The sequence below is a fragment of the Anopheles darlingi genome, chromosome 3 (assembly GCF_943734745.1).
Source record: "Anopheles darlingi chromosome 3, idAnoDarlMG_H_01, whole genome shotgun sequence".
Lineage (NCBI taxonomy): Eukaryota > Metazoa > Arthropoda > Insecta > Diptera > Culicidae > Anopheles > Anopheles darlingi.
The window spans coordinates 45,353,305-45,377,438 of NC_064875.1; the positions used below are offsets into that span (position 1 = coordinate 45,353,305).

A 24,134-nucleotide genomic window follows, 5' to 3' on the forward strand; every position below is an offset into this window, starting at 1 on the left:
CCCATGCACTACAAAATGCACCCTTCATTTTGCGGAGCGTCCATTGTACGGCTCTTGTACGGATCTTGTTACAGAACAGAGGCACGCACCACGCAAGAAGCACGCATTTCGATTTCGATCGGTTGTCCGGAAAAGTGATAAATGAGGGATTTCCCTTTAACAGTGCTACCAAGCTGTTAGCGTTAATTGCACGCTGTAAACAATTAGGGAACACCGCGGATATGTCGAAGCATTAGACCATTTAAATCGCAATCCATCGAAGGCCAATCGCAGAAGAAAAAAAAACGAACCAATTGTCTCCTCTCCGCTGGACAAATGATATTTTATTTTAAACGCTTTCGCTTTGGCATTGTATTCAAATTCGATTCAAAGCGATCATCTTTATCGTTTCTGATTATTTACGAGGTACAATAAATCCACCAACGGCAGCACCAGCAACCAATAACCAGCAACAATAGCGGGCTGGCTGGCTGGCTGGCATGTCCACGTGCAGGTTGAAACGCGAGTAAAACGCTGTGCACGCTGCTTTGCGATTCTCGCGCTATATCTTCTCGTGATGCCGCAGCAGGACACTAGCTATAGTACTCCACTCACTGTTGTGGTTCATTCGCAGCTGCATCACCTGCTGCTGCTCACAGACCGGGAAGATTCTCTCTCTATCTCTCGCACCAGCGTTCACTCTCTCTCTCTCTCGAGTAGAAGCTCGCGCGAGCCCGGCATGAAATAAAACCAGCAGGGACGACCCGTGGCCGCGTGGTCTCTGCAGCTGGAGCAGCATAAGAGAAGCATAAGAGATAGAGAGCGAGAGTCGCGTACGACGGCATTGAGTGCCGGGCGGCGAAAGCTTATAAAAGCTGCAGCAAGCCGTTCATGCCAGTTCATTCCGAACGCGCCGGTAAACAGGATAACATCTCGTCGCGAGCGAACGTGCAGCGGTCCCTCAGAAGCGTCGTGACGGACAAGAAATCCCAAAAGTGTGTCCCTGGTTCTGTTCTGTTCTTGTGTTGTATCAGTGAAGTGCGAAGTGAAGGTATTACGAGAACGTTTGCGGTGCGGTGTTTCGCGTCAAGTTTTTCGATGGAAAACTAATAGAAAAGTAAGTTCGATAGCGTGAACTTGCGAAGAACTGGACTTTTCTTACTTACAGCGAGGACATAAGAAGCTCGTGCTGGTGGAGCCGTGAGTGAAACCAAACAAACCGCGTAAAATTCCGGGGGGTTTTCCGGGAAATGGGGGTTTTTCACGGAAAACCCATGTTGAAAAGTGTTGCGTGGCGGTGTGGTATTGGGCAAGGGCAAGAGACGCGCCCGGTGGTGTAAATTAAATATTTATCAATCGAGTTTTGTAAAACTAAGTGCCGGGGCCCAGATATCGAGACGGGGTGCGAGAGAGCGTTTGAGAACTTTCCCGGTTGGAACTAGCAAGCGGCCACCACCACCAGCAGGAGCAGCAGCAGCAGCAAAGGTCGGCTGAAGACGCAATACCTGTCAGCTGGGAATTAGTGCCTCCCCCCGCCCGGGCTTGGTGTCTGAGTTGAAGGTGGAGATGTCGTTCGCTCGCCAGTCAACCATCGAGCAACGTAGACGACACCACGAGAACCATAAGCCAGCTGCAGGCTTGCAGGTGGCAGCAGGGACGCCAGGAAAAGCGACAACAAAGTCAATGAACAAACACACACACACACACACATGGCACGCGCTACAGCGATAGGTAGTAGCGTGGCGCCAGTACCGTGACATCCTCACCACACTAATCCTCACCACACACAGACACACACACACACGCACGGAGGCGGGAAAAGTTAACGCGGACAAAGTTTTCCTTTTTTCCTCACTAAGTAAGAAGTAGATAGACTCCCACGCGCGCGTGTGTGTGTGTGTGTGCGCGTACCGGCTGGAACACAACTGTTGAACTAATTTATGGAAGTTGTTGCCTGTTTGTTCCCGTTTTGCTTCGGGTCGCGTGGCGGGGATCAGGTTCGTCGCTTCACATTTGATCGGTTGAAGTCACTTGCACTGTTTCGTGCTCGGAATCGGCTCGATCGCTCCGGTCGCCATTCGTTTAAGTGTGGTAACGATAGTTTATCGATGTGCACTTCATCCGGAACGCTAATCAGCCTTTTTGTGCACGTATTCACCCTCCCACCGGCCCGGAGGCATAAATCAAGATACATACAAGCGACAAGCCCTTAATGGGAGGTAGGTGGCAAGAGATGCAAGAAGGGAAAATCTCTACAACAACAGCAACGCTTGCTGTCGATGTTAATTGAAAATTTATCGCCAAAACTCCCGCTGAGCATTGCGCGACCCACCTTCCATCCTTTATTTTCCAACACATTTGTCGCTGTTTTATGTTGGTATGCGCTAGTTTTTTTTTGTTGTTGTTTATGCTTGTGCGAGGAATTGGCGCCGCACTGGCACTGGCACCCACTTTTTGACAATCGCGTAGCCTGCGACAACATGTCAATTGCTTCCTCTCTTGCTCTCTCTCGCTATGATGATGAGCGCGATGAAAAAACAGTAAAATCGAGCGAAAGACAGAAAAGAAAGCAAAACGAGGATCCAATTGTGCGTCGAAAACATAATTTGCTGGCCATTCCATACCCAAAAAGGAATGAGGGAGGAGGGAAATTATCAAGGCCACTTCGGCCTTGCACTCCGACAATCCCAGTAAAGCTCGCGCGAACCCGCGGAAACCATCGCGACGCACCACGCAGTATGCTGCGATCGCACCATGTTGGCATGTTATTATTTTAATTTCATTGCAATCCTTTCATCGCGCTGTCTGCTTGCTCCCATGTGTGTGTGTGTTTGTATTTTTGTCCCCTCCGTACCTCACTACCGAGGCTTCTGGTTTCGTGAATTCCACGGCCACGGTTGGGCGGAACCCACCAGCAACAGCAGTAACGTGTGCTGCCAACGATACCAACGCTTCGCACCCAAATTGCACCCAATCCCTGGTGCCGGGTATCCTTCCCTCATTGCCGTACTAAGTGTGCCACCAAGCGAGGAGGACGAGGAGTAGGAAAAGAAGAAGAAGAAGAAGCTACCGTGCCTTGTCTGCCACGGTTTGCGCTCGCGCTGCGATGCTGTTGATTTTATTGCACTGTTTGCTGCTTTTCGCATCATAAATAAAGGGCACGTGAAGCTGGTGCCCACCACAACTCAGAGAGGGAGAGAGAGAGTGAGAGAAAAGGGAGGAAATTGTGGCACGATAAGAACAAACCATCAGCATGAAGCGTTGGGCTGCTGCTGCTGCTGTGGCTGGCAAAAACCGGAAACGAACGAAGTAGAACCACACGAGCCTCCGGGAAGGTTGGGGAAGGAAATTAGCTACGTAACTGGAGGGAGGAGGAGCAGGAACGGGGCACAGGATGTGTCGGTTGCCCAGGACGCTCCTCTAAAAGGCTTCTCACGATCCCAAAACCATATTCTCGCACCTAGCATTTTCCAGGCAGCGACCAGATACAGTCTACCTGCAGGGCGATAGCTGAACGCCATAGATAGAGTAGTGTGTGCGCGCGCGAGCATAAAATCCAACGACCGGTCGGTCGGTCGCTACGCCGTTGGTGGATCTAGCAGGCTGCGGAGTAGTGGTGTGTCCCGGCGGGAGTGGTTGTGAGGTGAAATCGAAAAGCAAAAAGGAAAACAACAAACCACCAACCGGTGCAACGATGCAGCAACCGTGCTCTCTGTGAGTGCTAGTCGTGGTGTTGCTGGTGCGTACGTGTGCCCCAGTATCCGTGTGTCCGTGTGTGTGTGTATAGTTGTCGGTGTGCAGCAGTGCTGCTGCAGGTGGTTGCGCTAATCCCGCTTTTCCTGGAAAACCGATTTCAGTAGGCGAGCAGTAGGAAGTGCTACGTTCGTGCGACGTTCGCTGCAGGGTTATTCCGATCCCGTAGTGCTTATACTAGTGTCTGCTTGTCTCTCTGTCTGTACGGGATCTGTGCCGTGTTTGTGTTACATTTTGTGGCGTTTTTTTTTTTTTTGCTTGTCCACGGAAATTATCGCGAATCTCTCGCGTGAGCGTATTTGAATGCGAAAAGCGGAAAGCAACGCGATGTACGAATTCGATAAAATGTGCGATCGAGCGGTGCACGTAACCTTCGCCCTGGTGGCGCTACTGTCACTTATCACACATACCACTGCCGCACTGCCGGCTGACAGTGGGGCGGCGACAGAGACGGCGACAGACTCAAGCAGCGACCGGGCCTTCGAGATGCTGAGCGTCGACGAGCAGGTGCGGTTGCTGGCGAAGCAGCTGAACGCGCTCACCTATCAGCGGCGCGAGGACTACAAGATGCTCGAGGGAAGCCTCAAGAAGTACGTGCGCAAGAACGCGGCCGAACTCACCGATGGCCAGATCCGCGAGGAGCTCGATCAGCTAAGGTAAGGGGAACGGCCGGGGCGCGCGCGCCCGAAACCGGAACCGGAACCGGATACACATCGGCGTGGCGCGAGCACACCAAAAACCGCGAGCACGCCGCTTGATTCCGCGGAATCGAACGGAACGAACAACAACACCGGAGAGTCTAATTAGCATCCGGGCGCTGGATGGCTGGTGCGCCGGTTTGCCGGTTCCGAGAGTACCACCGCAAACCGGAAGCACGGGAGCAACCGAGGGAAGTTTTGTCAGGATCTTAGGAGGCGGGGTAGCCATCTTGTGAGGCCAGAAACCGGTGCGCACCACTCGAATCAACGCTCTCCTCCTCCCCCCGGAATTGGATTAAATTAAATGTTTTCTAATTGGATCGCAGAAGGCCAGGTGCCACACGGAGGTACCCTCTCGTGCGCCCTGCGGCGAGTCAATCAATTAATGCTCATCCGGACCAGCGGTGTGGTCCAACGAGGCGTAAACACTCCCCTCGCTCGCTCGCTCGACTCCACCATTTCGGAACCCCCACTACTATTTGTGTATTTTGATAAATGAACTCGCTGAGGGATGGAGAGAAAAGGGAGAGAGTGGAGAAAGGAACCCGGTGGAGCATGTCCGGTGGAGCATGTAAAGGTCAAGCCCTCCGTTAGGTCAAGCAGACAGATTTTAAGACCCTTTTTTTGAGGGGCGAAGAGAAACGAAAGTCAGAATCAGAATCATACGAAACGTTGCTCGAGTCTCGACTTGATCCCGATGACCTTGTGCTGACCTTACCTCCCCCTACAAGGCGTGCAACCACTGGCCATCCGGCTCTTCATTCGTTTGATCGTTCCAAACGCACAAAAACACAAAATTACAAAGTACAACATCCCATCACCGCCAGGACGCTAATTAATGGTTTCGCTAGTCACTCGGCCACTAATCTCCCTTTTGCCAGGCCAGGACTTCCCCACCACCCCCCCCCCAAAAGTGGCCACCAGATACCTGGCTGACTGTAACCTCCTACCCAAATGATACCGCAGCGTATCCTTTGATGAAGGTTACGATCCCCTGTTTCCATTTGATTAATGAGAAAGTATTTTCCGAACAACTTGCTACCGGACTAGGGCCCAGTCCAGCCTTTGGGTCATCGTTCGATCCAGGGTCCGAATCATCCCCAAACCGAAGAATGGAGATGGTTTCGGGTTCTTTGCTCAACCCGGAACGAAGCGAATGTCTGGAACAGTCATACCCAGAGCGAGAAAGCGGCAGAGAGAGTGGTCCAGTAGCTGTTGCTGTTGAATGACGATGAATTGCAATGAATTGGCCAAAGTGCGCCATACGAAACGGCCATACAAAGGACGAGGCTATACACGGCACTCTCCAGGATATCCAGCGCGTTCGCGGCAACAAAAACGGCAATCGAACCTCGTCTAATCGATGCTACATTTATATCCATTAGAAACAAATTGCCCGGTATCGCGGTGCCCCGGGAATGTTCTGGCCAGGACAGCAACTCGCAACAACTTCTCCACTCCTTAACTCTCGCACGCGCACACAATAGATTCAACGAAGCAAGAGAGAGTGTGAGGAGACGGTCTGAACGGCCAACCGACTGACTGACCGACCGATAAGCTGGTATTAAACTTCTGATCGGGGCCTGGTCCGTTGCTAGGCCGAACGATAAAACGCAAATGGTTCCGATGCTGTGTGTGGTAGCAATTGTTTCCGGATTTATGCCAACAGCTTGGGCGGAGGGACTACAAGCGGCCGCCGCTTGTAGAAACACGTGTCGCTGGAGTGAGGTACCGGAATTCCCGATTACCGATTGCCGGTGAAGGTTGTTTGTCACGCGGGATTAAGAAGAACAGCACCACGGAACCATACCGTACCGTACCGATACCGGCCGCCTGGCGATCGTAAGGTTCGTTCGAATCGAAGGCCGATACCGATGCCAGCACGCATCGAGAGACACACGGGGAGCATGCGGTCCGTGAGGTCAAACCGTCACTTGAACTTGAACTTGATGGTTTGGACATGGCAATTTCGAAAACTAGGTTCCAGGAGTCCAGGAAAGGGTAACGGCAACAAAATTGATACGCTCCGGCCATGTACGAGGTTGAATCGAATATAAACGAGACTTTTCGTCCTACGGTCACAACAATGAAGATGGAACGTTCCCGCTTTTTTTGTTGTTTGGTTGGTTTGTCAGGAATAGGAAAAGCGCGACCTGGATCACCTCGTTAACTCTCCCAGTGTCCACAGTAACGATTCCTGAGCTTGAGGTACTTTCGTAATTTGCGCAACATATTATAATCAAGTTTCTCATCGTAATAAGCGTAAAACGGAGCGAAATCTTGTGCAGATCGACGGGAAGATACTTTGTTGCAAGCCAGAGTATTTGCATAACTTAAAAAAATCTTGGTTGGTCGTTATCGTGTTGAAAATGAGAGCCAAAACCGCAAGACCTTGCACCAGCCTTAGAGCAAACAACATTAGATCCTTTAGCCGGCTGATTGAAAATGCCAGACGTCGTATCACTACAGGCCAATTAATGCGACTGATTCTTTTAATGTTTTTTTTTAATGTGTGTTAATGTGAGGTCCGACTTGCATATCACCGCAAAAGATGGGACATATTAATAATAGAAGTGGTTCTTCTCTGTGAAAATGCTCGTTCACATACACTTGCAGCCATTACTAGGGAAAAAATGAGCAACTGAGGTAGGAAAAATTGGAAGACTCTCCTTACAGTCCTGACCTATGATCCTATGACTTTCATGTGTTTTAACTCTCTCAAGAAAATTTTGAGAGACAAAAGATTCAACGATGATGCTGAGGATGAAACCTTATTTGCGCAATTGGCTGCAAACACGACCAACATCTTTCTACGAGCAATTATTGAAAAAGCTGTCTATCCGTTGAGGAAAAATGTGTTTCAGAATCAGAAGATTATGTAGAAAGATAAAAGCATATCTTTGATGCGTTTAAACTTTAAAAAAAAGTTTGCTAAAATAAAATTCTCGTTCATATTTGATTCATCCTCGTTCCTTCTTGCCCTTTGATACCATCATAAGGTCTGTTCCACTTTCAAGCCAAGGCACATCATCAAATCGGCCAGCAGCATGTTTATCGACTGCAGCGGAGTCCCGGAATAGAAAATGGGATTTCAATTTCCATCGAGTCCATCAACCCAGGGGGAGGGAGAATTCGCTATGGAATGCGGAATGCAGAACGCGATTCCGACGTCATTCAGTTCGCGTTTTCTCTCTTTAGCTTTTATCGTGCTTGCGAATGAAGTTGTTCAAAAGAATCTTGGTGAGCGGTCCGGGGGTGGTTGAGTTGCCCTCGTGCCATTTGAATGATGCTGCCCATTCCAGCAACAATCCATCTTGTCCACAGGTTGGTGCCACTGTGCCTCTCGTCGTCGTCCAGCCGTCGCCGTCCTCGAATGGCACGCATTAAACAAAGCATTCCAGCAACCCCAATATCGTAAATCTGTCGCCTATCGTCTAGGTTGAAGCGACATTCGACTTTAACACCCACACCAGCCGTCCGCCCACCTCCCCCTTTGGCCGATTCCCGAAACCATGACTGCTGACATGCGAATACATTTATCATTCACCTGCCAGCATTTGCTACCTTTTCCTTCCCGACTATTTTCCGACTACATGTCGGCGTTGACGACCGATCGAAAGAGAGCGAGAAAGAGAGAGAGAGAGCGGGCCCCTGGCACCTGGTCTAGGTCCGGAGGGGATGGTCGCGCATTCCCTCGAAGCGGAAGCCCTACAGCGCAGCGTCAAAGGCGCCCCGAAAAGGATTCCCGGCCTCAAAAAAGGCGCGCTGCTCGTGGTTGTGGCTTCGTAGACCCCCAAGCCGTGGTGGGGAAAGGGGAAGCTCTCCCTGTCATTCCATTCCGGACCTCCCTCCCTCCCTCCCTCGCCCGATTGTGCGCTATGTTTTATGCTCTCGCTCACGAAAGAAGTCGCATCAAACGTGTACACTGCCCGGTGTATGGCGTGTCCCCCCCGTGCCAGTTCGTTTGCCAATCAGCTCTCTAACGACCAATCTTAGCAGCCCGCGAATGGTGTGCGTGGTGACGGCGAGCACGAACAGTCGCTTTCGCATTCGCGTGTTCCCGCGGTGAAAGTGTCCTGTGACCGGTGACGCGCACTTTTGCTTTCGCTTTTTTCGCTTCTCCTGCTGCTGCTCCTGCTGCTGCTGCCTCGAATGTCCTTTTCCAGGGAAGCCCTCGAGGGGGGTGGGCCAGAGTAAATGGTACTTGGCCGCACCGAGACCGGAGTAACGAGGTTTTAAGCCACCTTGACGGCTTGAGCTGGATGGGATCCGCACCTTTCCAACGGGAATTCTCGCGCGCTCGCTCTCTCTCTCTCTCTTGCGCTGATTCTGTTCAGAGCCCCTAATGCTGGACTCTCTGGCAGGCTCGTCGTGAAGCATGATCGATTGCTGGCTTGCTAGGACCAGGTCCAGGCTTTCGCATCCGGATGGAATCTGCTCTCCGTGCGCGCGTGTCCTTTTGCTTTTTGTGACGAGAAACAATCGCGCCCTTTATGCTTCGATGGTTTGGCACCTTCGTTCTCGTTCAGCCTCTGGTTTGCGGAATGGCTTTGTCCCGTGAGGGATACCGATGCCACGTATCTACGTGTGTGTGTGAACGAGAGCGTGCATGAGCATGGCGCCGTCACTCCAGGATCGACACATCAGCACACCGTGCATTCACCGTGGAGTCACTTGGCCACTTGGAAGGGATATTAATTGGACTGCGAAAGGGGAAAGGGGGATGCGTTCGCCATTTTTAAAGCCCCGCAACCAGGACCGAGGTCAAAAGGACACAAAGGAACCTGGCTAGCCCGTTGTGCGTTGGCCTTCAGCTGAATTTCCGCGCCGCAAATGCTTTGCATTTTAATTAACTCATCAACCATGATGTGCCATCGAGGTGGCCATCTTGGATCGTCGTCCTGTCCTGTGTCCTGCGTCCTGTCAAAAAGTGTTTGATGCTTTCTCGACCCCTCGCTGGAGCATCGCTGACATCAATAAACGCCTCGAGCGGATGGCACGAAGAAGAAGGATCCACGAAGAGACAAGCAGCATCGGTGACCAAGGGTGTGCTCTACTGCGATGCTGCGTAATAAACGTAATAGCATCCCGGGGATAGCAGACGTCATCCCTGATGCTCCGGGTGGTTGCAGGGCTTTTAATAAAAATCCTACTGAAAAGAGAGAGAGAGAGAGAGAGAGAGAGAGAGAGAGAGAGAGAGAGAGAGAGAGAAATGAAGCGAGGGAGGGAGAGAGAAACCATAATTTCACGTATTATATGCCTGAGCGCCTGAGCGTCGCACATCGTCACGTGGCATCCTTTGGCGCACCGTCAACCGTCGGGATCATATCAGTGACCATCAACTCCGTCCTTCCGTCCGTCAACTAAGACCGGTACGTAATTCCCTGGCGGCGTCACGGCGACGTCCTGAGCACGTCACGTGTGGAGCATCTTTGGCATCATCGAGCGCATCATCAGACCCCAAAAGCCAGCCAGACCGGGCCAGGCCAGGTGCAAAGGCCAAAACCCAATCCAACCCCAATGGTTGGAGGATCCCTAAATCCTGCTCCAGATTACACAAGCACCACCACCCTCTGGCGTTGCTGGCGATGTTTTATGATCGAATTAGCTTCCGCAAGCACCACCGCATCTTCCGTTCCGGATTCCTGACGGTCGATCCGTGTTTGAGAGTGTGTCGGTTGCACGCCCCATTTAACCCCTCCTTGTCCTTGTCCTTTGTATCGTCTCCGAATGTGCCGTGTGTCTTCTTGTTGGTGGTAATTGTTGGGGATGGAAAAAGGGATTCCTGGTCCTTTTTCCTTTTCCTTTTTTTTCCCCAAATGTAATGTGGAATGTAGCGTCTTACAAGACCGATCGTCAACAGAGGACATGGAGGCGTGATGCGTCAGCAATCTCTGATAGTGGTCCTCAGCACGGCGTACGGGCGATCGATAACACGCCATGGAGGTCGTCATCGTCATCGCCGTCATCGTCCCACCGGTCCAAAAACGATACGATACCGAGCAAAAGGTCAAAAAGGGGCAAGTAAGCAAAGCCTTTTCCTTTATCATCCCGCTGGCTGGCTGGCTGGACGGTCTCTACCCTTCGGCGTTCCCTTCGCTTATCGTCTAAGCCGTGAAGAAGGTGCCTTGGACCCGAGTGCAGGTGGTAGTTCCTTGTATGGCTTCCTGGCGACGACGGTCCCCATTCCCCACTCCCCATTCGGTATGTCTTGATAAACACATTAGGCTTTTGGTGGTGGTGGTGCTGCTCGTCGACCTCATGTCGCGAAGGGACGCAACAGAGGAGACGCGTATCACCTTTCACACCGACCGTTGTTGCTGGAATCACGTGGCGCGTGATTGCGATGTTTTCCATCATGTTTTCCCACCCAAGCTAACCGGTCTACCACCCACCACCACCTACCAGAAGTCAAACGATTCCGTCTTTTCCGGATGTTACTGGCCGTTGTTTATCCTTCTCCAGCACACCGGCACAGACGCACCGGCCACACACACACAAACATCGTCTCACATCAACTAGAACGTCGAGACTCGAGGCTCAAGTTAAACGCATTAAAGGGTGCTGTCGGTTTTTGGGGTTAGTGTCTTCGGCACACACACACGGGCGTCTGAATGTGTGTGTGTGTGCCTGGGAGGAGCTTTCTCGTTCCGCTTCCCCTTCGCTTAATGACCCTTCCATTAGGCGGAAAGCAGATCGTGAAACGGGGGTTGCTACCCCTTTTTGGGCCATTGAGCGGCCATTTTGCTGCCACCAATTTTCCAGCGTCGTTCGAGTGACACTATCGCGGTGCCAGGATCTGACCTGAGACGGAATGGAAATTACCTGCCACCGCCTGAGAGGAGGACAGTAAAACATGGCCGCGATCAGTCAGCGTCGTCGCGGTTATGTCTTGGACCCCCTTAGAGGGTGTACCAGGTGCCAGATCCACTTGTTGGTGAATCATGAAGCCACTCCGCCCCCTCCGGCCGGAGGGCTTGATGTGTGATGCGGATAAGCCAGTCCAAGGAAATGGGAATATTCAAGTAGCTCTCTCTTTCGTTCGAACACACACACACACACACACACAAGTTGAGCTAGGTTACACTGCACCTAGACGGCAAAGAGAAAGCTGAGAATGAGAAAAGAGAATGAGAAAAGCGAGAACTGCAAATCCATACAAATCCGGAGCGAGCATTTTTTTCGCTCGTGTAGAAAGGAGAGAATGGGGACTAGAGAATTGAGCTACCTGCAAACTACCTGTGAAAACAATGCAGTAGGCGTTTTTGGCGTGTTGGCAACAGTCGTGGTTGCTAAGAAAAAATATCCTTTGGAATCGTTAGACAGCGCTCCAAGCGGCAGCGCGAGCGAAGAATTACTCATGTTCAAACCGAGAATAGCTCATTTCTCAAAAATTTCAGCAAAAATTCTTTTTCATTCTCAGCTTTTGCTTCACCGTCTAGCTGAACCGTTTCATTTCTGCGAGCGCGAAAACAGATAAGGATCGACACTCGTGCCGCCGCCGCCACTGGCGCCTTCAAACACAATCCATAGGGAACTTCCGATTCACGCTGCTGCTCCGTTTCCGGCCGGAAACGTTGGTTGAAAATTAATTCCGATTCCAAGCGTTTCCGCCTTCAACATTCTAACACACACACACACACACACACTCATTCGCTCTCTCTCTGTTTTGTTTTCCAGGGCGGACGTTAACGGACTCAGCGCGCATGGTTCGGGGGCGAGCAAGGAACGGCTAACGGTCCAGTGGTTGTCGCAGTCAATGGCCGAGCTTCGATCGGAGCTGGCCGAACTGCAGCAAACGGTGGGCGGTGGTAGCGGGGGACCCTCGAAGGAGGCCCAGTTCCGTAACCAGCTGCTCGAGGATCTCGGTGCCCTGCGGAGCGAACTCGCCGGTGTGCGGCTCGAGGTCGAAGCGCTCCGTTCGCGCCAGGAAAAGACGGAAGTGTTGGTGCGCGAACTGCAGGAGGAAGCGGTCCAGAGTGCGGATGATCTAAGGCACAGTCTGAACCTGCAACAGCACCACCACCAGCACCACCATGAAGCCAACAATAAGGTAAGTCTCTTGCCATAACCCCAATACCAACCAGGTGCTGCTGCTTATCATTCTTCTGACCTTCTGGCAACCTGGGGGTGGTTGGGGGTGGGGTTGGGGTGCGCGTGTCAGCGCAAATTTATCTCTCTCCCGGGCGGCGCTTACATCTTCTATCAAGAAGCGACCATCTTGGCCCTCGGGGTCCTTGAAAGGCGCATCTACAGGAGCAGCTTTATCGCGGGTTTAGTCCTATGGCCTTCTGACCCAGCGAGTGGGTGAGGGAGGAATTTATTTATGCTGCAGGTGTGCCAGGACAACGTCTTGTGAGGGACGGGGAGCAGGTGAACTCATAAAAATGCGCGAACAAATGCGCACCGCACAGCGAACTTCATGTTCCTTCCATGCTGCTGTGCTCGCAGCGGGTAAGAGATCATTTACACCACGCCACGGGACGCCACGGGAGGGAAGGGGTCACGGGGGTTACTCTCAGGCTGACATGCGTCAACGCCATAAACGCCCGGTCGGCCTATTGTTTACCAAAGGGGCGCGAGCAATACCCGCGACTGACGCGCGCGCCACGAAAGGCCAAAAGTGAGAAGTGAGAAGTGAGCCTATGATTATGGCAAACAAACTATGTTGCCCCCGGGGCCGCCTGATGCCGGTTGGTGGTTTTGAATTACCTTATTTGCGTACAAGCGTACAGGGACGGAACACGGCGTCGTGCCGTGTCATGTTTACGCTCCAAAGGTGCTCGGCGGCGTTAAATGTAACACTCGCGCCAGTTCCGTGGGTGTCGGATTACCTGAAACCCCGAGATCCTGAGAGCCAGAAAGGTGCGTGGGTTCTAGTCTCCAGGCTTCTCCAGGGCCTGTCCTGACTGGCGCGCAAAAGTTTCGCTCAACATACGCAGGACCTTCCCCGGAACCATGTAACATGCAGAACCTTGACACGCTTTATTCCAGGAGCACCTTTGAGCGTACGTCTTCGTTCGTCCTTGTCGTCGGAGGACGAAGTTTGAGGTGGAAAGTGTTTATTAAAACTCATCCAACCGGCACACCACGGAGTGGCTTAGCACACTTCACCTCCTCTCACCCACCGGTGGATGATGTTGTGATCCCTGGATTTCTGCTTAACTTGAACCGGGAAGCGACACTGATACTGCTAGATCTGGACGGACGGACCCGGGAGGGCTATTTACAGGATCAAGGCCACTCTTGTGTAATGACAAAATGAATAACCACCTCTGGCCCTCTCCACTTCCCGGGTTTAACGCTTGAATCGTCCCGGGCAGTTGCGCATAAATTACCCCCTTACGGAAAACTTCCGGAACTCAGTCCAGCAACACCAGTTTGTTTGTTAAAAATAGGCCGCCACTGACGACTTTAAGCACTGTGTGCTGTGGATTGCCGCCTGCTGTCTGGACTGTGGCTTGGACTGTAGATTGAAAGGAAACCCCCGGAGTGAGTTGAGTGATTCATAAACGAAAACGGTTCCTTACGGTGAGCTGTGCTGTGGCGTGCTGTGCTGTTTGAATGAAAAACATGATTTCCATCGACATACAACACCCACAGCGGAGTAAATGAAAAGCTTGCGATGAGTTTGTTTACTTGAAGCTCTCTGAAGATGAAGAGGAACACTCCAGCACCAAGCAGCACCCAGAGCATGGGCTGCATTTGGGTTGCTGCTGCTGCTGCTACTAATAGGGCTCAAGTCTCAATCTTTTGCTCGCTCAAGTGGAGACTGGAGAGTGGTTCCAAGTGGTCCGAGGACGAGGTGGCGGGACGTTACGGCCCCGGGAGGGTAATTGCTTGGCCGAACACCATCATCATCATCATCATCTCCCCTTTGCTAGCCGCCGCCAGTGGGTGGTGAGTGGGCGCCCGCCTTACACTCACTGTTTGTTTTATCGTCCTTTTGCGTTACTCCCAGGAGAAAATAATGTACCCGCTGCTGCTGCTGCTGTCTGCTGTCTAGTGCTTGCCTGCTTGCTTGCTGTCTGCCGCCATGCTGTTTGCGTCATTGAAATGTCTTACATTTTGGCTTTGGCAGCGGCGTGGGACCTGTTTGTCAAGCCAAAAAAACAAAACAGGATTTCGTCCAAAGCGTTCACAAATAAGGTCCTTAGATTTGGTTTTGTTTTTCGTGTCTACCTGCAGTTGGTGTGAGCACCAGCAGTGCGGATGCAGGGTTTGGTTGTCGGTGTAGGCGCTAGGAGTACGCGCAGGCACAGCATTCGAATTATGCAGCCAGCACATTCTGGAGCCAGCTATAGATGAGTTGGAAAAGCATCATCTGATAACACGGATGACCTTTGCTAAGTGCACTTTCGACAGAGAGACAATGGGCTTTACTTGATGTAATGCACTCGTTATCCTGTCTTATGGAGAGTCTCTCTGGGCTTGAAAAAAAGAGATGCCCTTGTCAACGAGTAGTTGTTGAGAATATAATCAAGTACTCTATGCAAAGAAAACCAACGGCTTATAGACAAAGCAAAGTAGTAGCAACGTTCAAAAGATAAGAACACGTGACGTGACTTAGTAGACATTGAAAGAGAAATGTAAAGGAATTGGATGAAATGTATAAAGAATATTACACAATTATTATACTACTGCGTCCAAAAAATAAGGTGACATTAGATTTTTTTTTTTAATTTCTCCAAACCAATCCAAACCAATTTGTTTGGTCAAAGTAATCACCCCCAGACACAATGCACTTATGCCGACCAAGATTCCAGTTTTCGAAACACGTAGAAAAATCGTCTTTTAGAATGGCCTTCAGCACCTTTTACGCAGCGGCTTGAATCTGCTGTATCGTGGCAAAACAGTGTCCCCGGAACGAAATTTTGGGCTAGTCTAATAGCCAGAAGCCACATGTAACCAAATCAGGCGCATGGAACGATTTGAGTGAAAATTTTGACAAAAAAGTCACGGAATACCAACGCAGTGGGGTGGATGGGCATTATCGTGATCGAGCGTTGACGCGTTTGAGATGAAAAACATTCTTTAAAATGTAATTGGCGGATATGTTTGATATGCCAATATCATCAGCAAAGTCTCTTGTTGTTAATCGACGGTTTTCCAACATCAAATCTTTGATTCTTCCTCTTCAAAACGTTTCTGACCCTCCTCTCTTTGCCTTGCTACACCTGTAAATATTTTTTTATAGTATCGTCACCAAAGGCTTCTTGTACTATTCGCATTGGTGTATCCGCAGCAGAAAAAATGTTTTTAATGCAAATTATTTGTTTAAATACAATCAAAATGGGGAAAAAGCGAAAAATTCGCTTTAAGTAGTTCACAAAATAATACGAATCTCCAACACTAGTGAATAGTTTGATGTAAAACTTGTCATGGTTGTCAATAACAGTGCTGAAAACCGATAAAAATACAAAATGAAAGATATCTCTTAACGCGAGCATGACACCGTGCCACCTCACTTTTTCGACATAGTAGTATACCTAATCATCAATGTTGTTGCTTACATGGATTATTATTTTTCACCACCAAAGCACATAAAACATTCCTTTACAACAAACTTTACTGCACGAATTTTCCAGATTTTATAGCATTCATTGTTTGTTAAATATTCACAAGACTTCATTTATAACTGCAGAAGAGGTTTTCCGTATTCTACACTTGCTATTAAAAATGATAGCAATGATCACTGTGTAAAGGATACGAAATTCGGTAGAATAAATCATCTACATAGTTTGTTAGCTAGCAGTCAGAAGAATTCTTCATATAGTCAATGTAATGGTGATCTACTTGGTGCTCCCATTCCGTTATCACTGCCACTGTAACTCCGATAATGTAGTTTGCCATCTAAACGAATATTTCTACAGACATTTAAAAGCAAGCAATTAATGTATTCCTCCCTCCTCTAATACTCAACGCGATTCCTCTCATCACGACATGCTATCTAAAACCGGGGGTTCCTAAACAGCATAAATCGATGGGAACTGACGAACTCACCGAACGAAACATCCAACCCTCTCACACACACACATGTGCCACCCAGTTACTTGCATTCCGATCTGATAAACTCATTAGTTCGCGTCGCGCGTCCCCCCATGTCACAGCTCCTACCCCATTGCGGCGAACCCCGTCCGGCCATTAAGTGATTCGGTTGATTGCTGATGGCCAGCAGAACGGCAGGATAGGTCACACCTTTTGGCGTTCGCGCGCACCGGGGGCATGTCCGGGGACCGGAAGTCCGGGTTCGTGAAATACATCCGCTTCCATATCCACGGTCCAGCGGACATGGCGGACCCGGACTTGGACGAGGGATCGCCCGGTAGTGTTGATTTGACCGAGGTCAAGCCAAAAACCATTCATCACTCATAAAAACCCGCTGACTACGGGTGATGAAGTCGGGCGGCCATTGGGTGCAAAGGGGAGGGGTAGCGAGGATGGAGCTCCATTAAAAGTGCTACCCTCCTCCCCCCTCCTCTTCATCGGCTGCCAGCTCATCGAGCAACGGTCATCGGTCACGCCGGTGTACACCGTCGTCGTCGTCGCCGTCATCATCATCATCGTCGTCGTCGTCGTTGCTGCTGCTGCTGCTGTCCGTCTCGTTGCCCGGGCCCCGGGTCTCTTTACATTAAATCCTGACCCCTCTTCACGGTTCACCTGACGCCACCGGTAGGTCTGACACCGCCACCAGGATACAGGCACCAGGTGCTGGGCTGGGTGCGTTCGTTTGCGTTGCGGCAGAAATAAAGGATTGGCCCCAAACCGACCGGGGACCGACCGGTATTCCAACCTGGTACCCGTCGTCGTCGTCCGCACGTCCACGTTCCGCGTTTGATAAATGTTGCATGTATTGGAGCATAAATTAAATTTACCTTAATTATAGTCCCGCATTCCCACCGCCGAGGGGCGATGCCATGCGACGACGACAACGACAACGACGAGGACGACGCACCGACATTCGACGGTGGTCGTCCGGACGGTCGATGGTCGGTCAGCACAGACCGTCGAGCACAAGTATACCGCGTGTGGTACGTGTGCTTGTGTCCGGGGGGTTCATTTTACGCCTGACCGGTCCGGTTGCTGCTGCTGCTGCTGCTGCTGCTGGTCGGTCAACCATTGCCGAGGTTCACCGAAGGCTTGGGGCGTATGGGTTTGTGGCGCTCGTGTGCGTGCGTGCGAGAAGCCTTTCCTTCAATTTCAATTTCAACCATTTTCATACATTTTCCTTCCAGTTTTTCCGGTGTTTTATGGTGAGCGATAGAAGCACTAGAAGCACTAGAAGCACTAGAAGCAAGCGAAACGTTAAAGGGAAAAGGAAAACTTTTGCGGACCTCGTACGGGAAAACCATTTTCCTCGGACACTAAAAGACGCGAAGCAGCAACACACGAACGGCGAGCACGATCGCAACAGATGATACGATGATTTATGCTCGACAACTGCGCCTCGTTCTGTCTCGTACCACTACCGCCACCACCCGGGAGTATCCGGTCCATCCGGTACTTCATCTCCTCGACGACCTCAACATCTGCTCCTGGACGAACGAGCGGCACTTGTTTAGAGGCCGGACCGGGTTCATTTGTCTGACCAACCATCACGCTCTCACTCCCTCCCCAGGACCATTAAGTATGGTAATGATTCCGATTATGGATCGTTCGCTCGTTCGCCAGTGGACGAGATTCTCGCACAATAAGCTGCTTGGCACGGGCCGGGCGTGATGTCTTTATCAAGCCGGTTCTGGTGGTGTGTGTGTGCGCCATTGAAGAATGGACGTATTTCAACTGTCAAACCACCCCGCAATGATGACCCAACAAGTGAGTGGAGGATCTTCAATCATAAGCAACTCAGTCGGTCAACAACAACAGCGCATACTTTATGACTAATCAAGTTCTCCGGGTGTGGCGCAACATGGCCGCCCCGGACACGGTACATGGTTTGTCCATTAGAAGGACGCCCCAGAACCCACGGACACCCGTAATGGCGCTCTCGAAACATTATATACGAATGTTGCTCCGTGCTCAAAGTGTCAACATTATGCCAATTGAGGAGACCGCACCGTCCACGTCCGCCGCGGGATTCCGCGGGCAATTGTTAATAATACTCGTCGCGCGCGAGATGCTCGCGATGAAGGCCACGGGCGTAGGCTGTGAAGCATAATATTTGTCTCGCAAATGAGGTACCAGATTGGACCTGTTTTAGGCGGGATTATGATTATGATTCTCGCAACAGATGCGCCCCCCTGCCCGGGTGGTCTTGTAAAAAGCACTTCAAAGGAACTCAAAAGGAGCCCGGAATTAAATGAATTTTCCAACCGTCAACCAACGTGACAGAAAGACCGATGAAGAACGCGAACGGGAAAATACCGAACCTTCTTTAACGACCGAACATTTCTTTGTAAAGAAGATGTTTCAAATCAAGTGACACCGAATTGGGGCCGGGCGCCTACTTGGATCGTTAAATGAGCATCTGCTTCGGGGTCTATCGCTCTGACGTTTGACGGATCAGTCGGCATCAGCAAGGGCGCGATAACAACAAAAAATAATGGGGAAAAAACGCGGAAAAGCGAATGAAATAGGGAAGAACGAGGAGGAACAAATCCCGGGTGCGGGCCCGTGACCAAGTCAACGACAGCGCCGTGAGACGGCGTGACAATTCTCCATTCTCCTCTCAGGTCTCTCAGGCCTCTCAGGTCGGTCCAACTAATCCGCCGACAATTTGCCAGCCTCGCCGTTGTCGTCGTTCTGGTCCCGGAGTGCTTCCGGCGTTTCCGGCGCGGTGAGCAGTCGGTGTTCCGGGGTAGTCGTCGGAGCGACACGTTTTCGTTTCTGAAACACAGAAATTACCACGTCCGGTGCGTGAACGGTGCGGGTACACCACCAGCCAGATCGCCCGCTTTGCTGGTTCCTCTTCTCTCCTTGATGCGCCACTTGACGACGCCACACGCGACGCACGACGAAGGACGCCGACTTCAAGCGTCTTCAAAGACACCAGCAACGGTAAGCGTCTCCCGAGGGTACAGCTTCCGGGCTTTTCTGCAAATCGGATCCCCGGCCCTCGGTCCCTTGACGTCAGCCACGGAGAGAAGACGGCCCAGCCCGGGCAGCATCATTGGACGCTCCCGGGCCCGGGCCGTCTTTAGACGCTGGCGCTGTCTTAGTGGCGCTTTGATTCCATTCCTTCTGTGTGTCCCTGTGTCTGTCTCTGTGTGTGTGTGTGCGCGCGCGCCTCCGTGAGTCAATTAGACCATTTTGCGATTTCAAAAAGAGGATGCAGAGGCAGGCGGTCCGGCATCAAGACTGTGACACTGTCGCTGCTGACGCTGAGCCCAGCCATTGCTAGAGGTGGTGCGCCGCTCGGGGGCTTCCGCAGAAAAGTCTGTCCAACGTCTTCACAAATTGATTTCCGACCTACGACGCCGTCTCCTGGGAAGTTTTTTTTTCTCCTTCTTCTAGGGAAGAACCGTCCCCGGCTGGCCACGGCTAGTCACCAACGGGGCCCGATCAGCAGAACGCTGCTGCGAGCAATGGTAATGGAAGTTAAACGAGCGGAAATCCTTCACCGGAAACGACCAAAACATCCATCCCTAGCGGAAGCGGAGGGTCCCCTAGGATGGGGAAGGGTGAACGGTTTTGTCATTCCGGTAAGCAAGGTTTACGCTGGCATGGCAGGACCATTGGCTAACGGGGGCTTCGTTATCGTCCCCAGGCCCTGACAAACTTGAGGGTTGTTTTTCTGCTGTTCACTCCCCGGTGGGGGGGAAGAATGGGGAATCAATTACTGTGGTCCAAAGTCCGGAAATAACCCATTTCAACCCTAGCGGCAAACGGGTGCTGGCAATCGGATTTCCCTCCTGCCATGCCAAGAATTTAAGAGGAACGCGTTCTGCGAACGAAGCAGTATTTCCACGAAGGTAACAATACGGCTCCTCATCATCGGTGACAGAAAGAAGTGTCAACTCGATTACTCACTTCTCACGCAAAGCTCATAGTAGTGAGCGCAAGCGCCAGTCCTGTTGTTGCCGCCACTCAGCACAGCACCATCGTGCACGACGCCTACTACGGGTTACAGTTACGACAGTTACGAAAAAAGAAAGACAAAACCATCACCACCACCAGCAAAACATGCTAGACAAACCCGGGCTCAGCATTTCCCGGGAAGGCCCCGGGAGGTGGAAATGAATAAAAATGATCCGTACGACCGTTTTTCATCCATCATGTATGCAGCGTATCGTGGACTGCCTGCCTGACCACCGGTCCAGTTTCCTTTCGCGTCGCGTTTCGGTCAACCGGAAAGTCAATAATGCAGAGAGCGGCAGAGGCCCTCATCAAATCACTCACCCGATTTACGTACATACGCGTGACACGCTTACATACCACAAAAACCGCCACCGCCTTCGCCACCTTGCCACCAAGGGGTAAGCGGTAAGGGACGGTAATGTATTCACATTTGTAACGCTCCCGGGAGCGCTGCGTTTGCCCAGGAATGGTGTGCGTGCCGAGAGTGAGGTTAGGTAGTGGTGGGAATGGGGTTCGGTTCGGTTCCGTTCGGTCGTGTGCGGTTCGGCGAAGGATGAAATATCACCTGCCGCTTAATCTGCCATTTTTCAATCCACCGGCCGTAGTCCTAGTTCCTCGTATCGGGTGTCGGACCTGGACCCGGGGTCGTGTGTCTCTCGTGCAGGGTTTTTGGTTGTTTTGCTTCCCCAGCCTACTGGGACCGGGAGACTATAGCCGCAGTGTCTGAGTCGGACTCTCCACCGTCGCCGTTGGCCACTAAGCAGCTGCGGCAGGTACATTTCTCAAATCCTAATCGAGTTCCAATTCCACACTCTCTACTCCACTGCCTGCGTCCTTCTCTTCCTTCGGTTCCCTTTTTCGGTTTCGAACCTTTTTCTTCTCTTATCCTTTCTATCTTCGTTGCTGCTGCTGCGGCTGCTGCTCCTCGTCCCTTCTTTGTAATCTCGTTCCGTTGCCACCTGCCTACTACGAGTGCCAGCCGGCCAGCCAGCCAGCCAACCAAGGGTCGATGGGTTTATTTATTGACCGCTTCGTCTGCAGCGAACTCTCGCGCGGTCTGCTGCTGCTGCTCCGGATACCAGTGGCAGGTGATGCCAGGTGATGGGCTCCGATTGTTGTGTGCTTTCCGCTCGCCTTTTTCAATAACAGCTCAATCGCGCCGGTGGCCGCCATCACTGCTGCTGGTGCTGGTGCTGTTGCTTACTATCCGCTATCCGAATGTGACCGAAAAGAACGAACGAGAGGAAGGCAAATGGATTCCGCAGTAACATTAGAAAACGCTGCAAACCTAGACAGAGGCAGCATAGGAAGAAGGAAGTCGGAAGAAAAAATAATCCAACGAAAACAACAAACCTTCTTCCTCCCAGGGGCCGCCCGTGTGCTCTGGGCCATGGCGGTGCGAGATCGTATCGCGCGAGACGCAGCGAACCGCACCGCAGCTGCTGTTTTTGCCACCGCCGATGCGCCCGTCTGCAGTATTGGACTGAGGCGAGGTGGAATTACAATTTGAAAATGTGTTTTGTCCTTTTTTTCCCCGTTTCTTCCTTTTCCAATGCGGAAGATTCGAAACGGTATTCGATCGGTTTTCGATTTCGACGACCAAGAGCCGACCAAACGGGCCGCAAACTGTAACCGGACCACTCACTCGAGTCTCTCCTCTCCGAAGTGTTCCGAAAGGTGTGTTTGGTGGATTAAAAGCTCGTAAAAAAACGTGCCCGATTCCTTCTGCAGACAGGCGCTTTTTTACTGACACGCGCACACAGCAAGCAGACGATCAATTCCGCGCGAAAGAAGCTCCACATTAAACCCTTGGTCTCGGTTTTGTGGAAATCTAATTTTAAACCAGCGGATAGAGACCATCGGCGGCGGCGGCAGCTGCTGTCTGCTGCTCGGCTCTGTTTCTTGCATCCTTTTGCCTCCTTTTGTCCTGCCCACGAAGTAAAGTCAGCAGATGGAGATGGTAGCTTATCCGCGGAAGTAAGCGAATCCCGATCAGGTAATTAATCCCCGGAACAGTTTTCGCTACGCTTTGAAAGATTCCGAGAAGCGAATGCGGGTCGGGAATCGCGGCGTATCAGCGGAATTGCTGGCCTAGTCATCAGGCTCGGTCGTAAAATTACGGTTATAAATCGGATTCGTGATTTATTGAGGGACCCACAAAATTAAAGGGGGAGCATCATGATTTTAGGGCCACCATAATTGCTGCCCAATTGCGACCAACACGAAGACGAAACTTTCAGTTTCATCAAACCTGGATTCCGAGTCACCGATAGAATCGGCATGATGTCGTTTTGAATGCCGGCACCATTCCGTTTGTGTTCCGTTACGGTGTGCTGGCTACGACGATCACGATCAAGACCCAAGATGCCGTAGTTAGAGATCGCTAACGCACGTACGGGAGCCATTGCAAAAAACCGCTTCATTTCCAGTGATGCACTAGAACGTATGTGTATCCGTGTGTACGTGGTGGTAGTGTCGTAACGCACCCGGTCTGGACAGGAGTGGCCAGCGGAAACAAGCGAAAACGATAATTTATTCAGTTGTTTATGCATTCATTCATTCATTCATCGCCAACAACACAAAAGCACGAAGGGACGGGAGAAGAGGAAGAGAGAGAGAGAACGTGGTGCTGAGCGCGATAGAGCGCAGGACGTGGCCGTATGCACCGGACCGTGCCGACGTACGTACCGTGGTACGATGCTGCCGCCAACCGAAACGCAACGGTCAAAAATGCATCCATCACGCGGTGGAGCCGATCCAACCCCTTTTCCGGCACAAACACTACCATCACCACCACCACCACCACCACCATCGTGCTGTGGAGCAACGCCGAAAGAACGACGGAGAAGAACGTTGGAGATGAAATTAATTTTCGACCCTTTGCAGTGTCTGTATCTCGAAGGAGGATAGTGCGAGAAAGAGTGCAAGGTCCGGAGATAGGTGACGCCAACGAAACGCCGCGCCGCGCGTAACCGTCTTCCGCAAGCAAAGCGGAACCATCGAGACACCAGCACCGAGGAGTGCTCCGCATTTGGGTTGTTGTTTTGTTCTCTTTTTGCAAACGGCCACGGGATGCCTGCGCTGGTGTGCAGGGAAGCATGTCAGCCGGGAAGCGTATCGGTTGGAACTATGAATTTTTTATCAACCATCAGGCCTCATCTTGAGCGTAACGGACACACTGGACGCGGCTGGCTCTCGCCTCGTAGGGAGCAAGGGAACTCCAGGCCAAAATAAAATTAAAAAAAATCCCCCCGACCTGTATGCTGCTCTCGCACAAACTACGATCAAAAGAGGAAAAGTCCCCAGGGAGGATGGTGGTGGTGGTGATGGTAAACGCAAAGTAAATTTCGTGCTGCAGCAAGCAAGAGCGAGGCCATTGATGGTTGCCTCTTGGTGTTCCTTTTTTTTTTCTTGTACGCGAAAGCGTCCTTCACTAAAAGGAAAGGAGTTGGAATACTGTTTTGCAGTAAATGTTTCTACCACGAAAACTAGGCTTCCGGAAGCTTTCCGCGCTTTGATTGCTTTTCTTTGCACAAAGTTTGTGTCCGGTTTTGTTGCAACAAAAAATTTCCGCAAAAAAGCGGCTTCGCGTAAAACAAACGCACACGAAAAAAAGGGGGAGGCTGTTTTCGGTTGCTAAGATGCAACGAAAGTGCATGCACGTCGCTTGTTTTGCAGCAGCAGCAA

At 51.3% G+C, this 24,134-nt stretch overlaps 1 protein-coding gene across 1 annotated transcript in view; it reads left to right on the top strand.

Annotated features, from left to right (window-relative positions):
• The first annotated feature begins 3,994 nt into the window (after positions 1 to 3,994).
• The window catches only part of LOC125954591 (protein scabrous), a 48,560-nt gene continuing 28,420 nt past the window's right edge, over positions 3,995 to 24,134 (top strand). The window contains exons 1-2 of the mRNA XM_049685035.1: positions 3,995 to 4,388; positions 12,111 to 12,483. Of these exons, the coding sequence (XP_049540992.1) occupies positions 4,036 to 4,388; positions 12,111 to 12,483 (726 nt within the window). The 5' untranslated portion in view covers positions 3,995 to 4,035. The remainder of the gene's footprint in view (positions 4,389 to 12,110; positions 12,484 to 24,134) is intronic.